This window comes from Oncorhynchus kisutch, linkage group LG24, assembly GCF_002021735.2.
Source record: "Oncorhynchus kisutch isolate 150728-3 linkage group LG24, Okis_V2, whole genome shotgun sequence".
Taxonomy (NCBI): Eukaryota; Metazoa; Chordata; class Actinopteri; order Salmoniformes; family Salmonidae; genus Oncorhynchus; species Oncorhynchus kisutch.
This window is the reverse complement of record NC_034197.2, coordinates 37,864,536-37,869,604: the sequence shown is the minus strand read 5'-3', so window position 1 is coordinate 37,869,604 and position 5,069 is coordinate 37,864,536. Positions and strand designations below refer to the sequence as shown.

At 41.6% G+C, this 5,069-nt stretch overlaps 1 protein-coding gene across 1 annotated transcript; it reads right to left on the bottom strand.

Moving 5' to 3' along the window:
* Positions 1–653: 653 nt before the first annotated feature.
* On the bottom strand, positions 654–4,841 carry LOC109884459 (nuclear factor 7, brain). Its single transcript, XM_020476426.2, has 2 exons — positions 3,267–4,841; positions 654–2,998 (listed from the first exon to the last, which is right to left on the bottom strand). The coding sequence occupies exons 1-2, from the start codon at positions 3,516–3,518 to the stop codon at positions 2,171–2,173; spliced, it is 1,080 nt and encodes a 359-aa protein (XP_020332015.1). The 5' UTR covers positions 3,519–4,841; the 3' UTR covers positions 654–2,170.
* Positions 4,842–5,069: the final 228 nt, after the last annotated feature.

The window sequence follows — 5,069 nt, the reverse complement described above, 5'->3', positions numbered from 1 at the left end:
GTTTACATATTACGAGTTACACCCCCTAGCTAGGATAGTGGCTGGTTATTATATTATATTACGAGTTACACCCCCTAGCTAGGATAGTGGCTGGTTATTATATTACGAGTTACACCCCCTAGCTAGGATAGTGGCTGGTTATTATATTATATTACGAGTTACACCCCCTAGCTAGGATAGTGGCTGGTTATTATATTACGAGTTACACCCCCTAGCTAGGATGGTGGCTGGTTATTATATTATATTACGAGTTACACCCCCTAGCTAGGATAGTGGCTGGTTATTTTATTACGAGTTACACCCCCTAGCTAGGATAGTGGCTGGTTATTTTATTACGAGTTACACCCCCTAGCTAGAATGGTGGCTGGTTATTATATTATATTACGAGTTACACCCCCTAGCTAGGATAGTGGCTGGTTATTATATTACGAGTTACACCCCCTAGCTAGGATAGTGGCTGGTTATTATATTATATTACCAGTTACATGTGGCTGGAGACATGTTGCTTCTTGAAAGTCCAAAATCTTGACAGCTTGACTGCTGACATGCAAAACATTTTGAGACTGTGTTATTAACCGTGTCCAACCTGGCTACTGCAACTAGTTCACAGTAAATCAAATTGGCTTAAAGGCACATACACTAATTAAACAAAATCAGGGTTAAATAATAGACCATTTTATTTGTCAAGTTCTCTGCACACAAGCTATAATAAATATGTGAAGGTGAGGAAGATGATAAACGTTATGAAAAGCCTCACCCTAATCTAAAATAGACATTGTTCATTATAAAAACACAAGTCAACGAGTATGAAATAATTTGATATATGTACAAAAATGCATATTAACAAGATAGTAAAGCGTTAAACCCAAAACACACATTGTTTATATCACAGGGTTGTGTTGATGTAAAATCTCATTAACTCAATGTAAAATCTGAATCCTAATCAAAACCTCTGCCCCCTAGTGTCATTCAGTAATTCCCTTAATGCAGTTTTGAAAAGTTAAAGGTTTAAAAGTAAATGTACAGGTGGCATGTCAAATAAAATGTGAGACACTATGATGTGTGTTTAACGAAAGCATTTAGAGAAGCATGTCAAAACTCCCTTTGATTCTGATCAATCCATGACCAATATCACATTTCTGCCACTTTGTGTGTCAAAATTACTTGTAGATTGTTTTACTTTGATGTGACTGGATCTATGATAAGCAGATCAATACCAGACTGTCAGGGGGTCTATGATAAGCAGATCAATACCAAACTGTCAGGGGATCTATGATAAACAGATCATTACCAGCAGATTGCCAGGGGGTCTATGATAAGCAGATCAATACCAGACTGTCAGGGGGTCTATGATAAGCAGATCAATACCAGACTGTCAGGGGGTCTATGATAAGCAGATCAATACCAGACTGTCAGGGGGTCTATGATAAGCAGATCATTACCAGCAGATTCCAGGGGGTCTATGATAAGCAGATCAATACCAGACTGTCAGGTGGTCTATGATAAGCAGATCAATACCAGCATACTGTCAGGGGGTCTATGATAAGCAGATCAATACCAGCAGACTGTCAGGGGGTCTATGATAAGCAGATCAATACCAGCAGACTGTCAGGGGTTCTATGATAAGCAGATCAATACCAGCAGATTGCCAGGGGTCTATGATAAGCAGATCAATACCAGAAGATTGCCAGGGGGTCTATGATAAGCAGATCAATACCAGCAGACTGTCAGGGTGTCTATGATAAGCAGATCAATACCATCAGACTGTCAGGGGGTCTATGATAAGCAGATCAATACCAGCAGACTGTCAGGGGGTCAGAATCTACTCCATCACATTCACCAATGTTGAAATAGGCTGACACGTCTTCCCAATAACAGACTAGAGTATAGAGAAGCGACATGTCATCTGCATTGTAGAAAGAGAGTTCCTTGGCTGCACAACTTAGGTATAGAGCTATCTTTCGAGGTGTATCTCTTAAAAGGATTTGTTTTTCGGTACCCATACCGTGAACAGTATATTTTTTATTTCTATACCTGAGACACATTGTTTTTGAACCAAAAAGTTTGAACCAAAAAACCCCCACAGCTTTTAAAACTCCGAGTTCCCAGAAAGCCCCACTTCCCACTTCTATTTCCCAGCAGTGTTGTCCAGTGCTGAACGAACTGTTACTCAGTAATTTTGATTGTTGTGATTGATGTCGAGCTGAATGAGCTGATTCCACATTTCTGGGTCATTGGAGATAGTCAGTTTCTGACTCACTGTTTGTAGTGTTAGTCTCTCTGGTAGAGGATTGATTACCTGCAGCATCTCCTTCCACACAAAGAACTGCAGGTGAGACTCATAGGGCCCCAGAGAGAGGGAGACAGGTGTCACCTTTAGGTCATCCACCCTGGACTTGTATGGACGCTCCTTGGTGGCTCCTTGCGTCTCAGTCGTGTCCTCCCCATGAAGTTCTGGTGGTGGCATGTCCCTGTTCTTTAGTGCCTCCACCTCAGACAAGACCCGTTTATTCCACCACTGCAGGAAACCCTCGCTGTCCGGGATGTTCTGAGCAGATTTCATCATCACCTCCTTCTCTTTCCTCTCTGACAGTATCAACTCCATACTCTCTAAATTCCCTCTCATCTTCTTCAAGGTCTTCTCTTCTTTCTCCTGCAACTCATTCTTTATCTGATCTTCCCTCTTCTTCAGAAACTGGTGCATCTCTTCAAACTGGCTGCTGATTTGAGTCCTCAGCTTACAGGACTTAGTCTTGGTTTTTGTCATCTCTTTTTCCTGTTGTTTGGCCAGGTGCTCCACGGAGCTGTTGTCCCTAGTGTGGAACTGAATGGCCTCATCTAATTCCCTCCTCCTAGCTGAGGCTGCCTCTTTGATAGGTTTAAACTTATGCCCGTCATGCTTCTCCCCGTCCCGGCATATGACACAAACCAACTGTTGGTCTGTCTCACAGAATAGTTTCAGTTTCTCGTCATGGTCTGGACACAACCACTCAGTCCCCTTAGAAAAAATAAGCGGAATGAATTATTATTATTATTTTCTCCATAACATCCCGAATAAAGGATACAAAACACAGGTAGTGAATGAAATGTGCAAAAATGCTGACTTGTAATATATTTTCCGTAAAGGTTGCTGGTTCGAATCCTCGGGCCGACTAGGTGAAAAGGGTTAAATGCCTTGCCCTTAAGCAAGGCATTTAACCCTAATTGCTCCTGTAAGTTTCTATGGATAAAAGCATCTGCTAAAATGTGAAATGTAAAAAACTCACCCTTGTCTTCTTGTCGCGTACTGCTTCCTCTTTAGCTTTGTCGGCCAAGCTCTTCAGAATGTGGTTGGTTGAGAGATTTCCCTCAGCTGTTGAGATTCTAGCCCGGCAATGAGGACACAGATTCTGTGTTCTCCGAAAGTTTGTAAAACATTGTCGACAAAATGAGTGACCACAGGAGAGGCTGACTGGATCAGTGAAGAGAGAGAGACACACAGAACAGGTTAGTTCCTCTACGTACGCTGTAGACGCCATCTCTCACACCGGATCCTTACCTAATCCTGTGTAAAAATTAGGAAACAGCTTTTAGTTTCACATCTATTCATCGTGGTTGTGAAACACTTTAACCACACCCTCTCTACGTGTACATTCAGCTCCACAGACACAGAGACTGACTAATCTACAAATCACCTTGCATCATAAATAACTACTCAATATTATTTGTAGATCAGTCAGTCGGTCACAATTTACCCATGGTACATCACGGCTTTGATGCACAGCCAGAAATTCTTCAGGTACCGGAAAGTAGCAACGAAGTAAAGAAGTCCAACATCACACCCTACTGGTTAATCAGTGCAGAGATATGAGATTGTCTTCAGACCTAGTTGTTAATGTCTAGGCTTCAGACCTTGGGGTTAATGTCTAGGCTTCAGACCTTGGTGTTAATGTCTAGGCTTCAGACCTTGGTGTTAATGTCTAGGCTTCAGACCTTGGTGTTAATGTCTAGGCTTCAGACCTTGGGGTTAATGTCTAGGCTTCAGACCTTGGTGTTAATGTCTAGGCTTCAGACCTTGGTGTTAATGTCTAGGCTTCAGACCTTGGAGTTAATGTCTAGGCTTCAGACCTTGGTGTTAATGTCTAGGCTTTAGACCTTGGGGTTAATGTCTAGGCTTCAGACCTTGGGGTTAATGTCTAGGCTTCAGACCTTGGGGTTAATGTCTACACTTCAAACAGAGGCTGTGTTACACAGCACACATACAGGAGAACAAGCTAAGATGTTGTTTTGGCCCCAATATCCTTTATACCACTGTGTTCCTTTCATGTGTTAACCTACCTAACTAACATGACAGTGATATGGGAGAGATAACTAACATGACAGTGATATGGGAGAGATAACTAACATGACAGTGATATGGGAGAGATAATGAACATGACAGTGGTAAGGGAGAGTCAATTAACATGACAGTGGTAAGGGAGAGATAACTAACATGACAGTGATATGGGAGAGATAACTAACATGACAGTGATATGGGAGAGATAACTAACATGACAGTGGTAAGGGAGAGATAATGAACATGACAGTGGTAAGGGAGAGATAATGAACATTACAGTGGTAAGGGAGAGTCAATTAACATGACAGTGATACGGGAGAGATAATTAACATGACAGTGATAAGGGAGAGATAATTAACATGACAGTGGTAAGGGAGAGATAATTAACATGACAGTGGTAAGGGAGAGATAATTAACATGACAGTGATAAGGGAGAGATAATTTACATGATGTCACGCCCTGACCTTAGTTACCTTTGTTTTCTTTATTATTTTGGTTAGGTCAGGGTGTGACGGGGGTGGTTTGTGTAGTTTTTGTTTTGTCTAGGGGTTCTTCAATGTCTAGGTGTTTATATATCTATGGTTGACTAGATTGGTTCCCAATCAGAGGCAGCTGTTTATCGTTGTCTCTGATTGGGGACCATATTTCGGTAGCCATATTCCTTGGGTATTTCGTGGGTTATTGTCTATGTGTAGTTGCCTGTCAGTACTCGTGTCTCATAGCTTCACGTTCGTTTTGTTTTGTATAGTTTGTT

What these genes read in the sequence shown, in the direction of transcription:
- LOC109884459 (XM_020476426.2), bottom strand. Translation starts at nt 3,518, where the DNA reads ATGGCGTCTACAGCGTACGTAGAGGAACTAACCTGTTCTGTGTGTCTC. An exon ending in TACGCGACAAGAAGACAAGG is followed by an intron (nt 2,999 to 3,266) that starts GTGAGTTTTTTA and finishes ATTTTTTCTAAG; the next exon opens with GGGACTGAGTGGTTGTGTCC.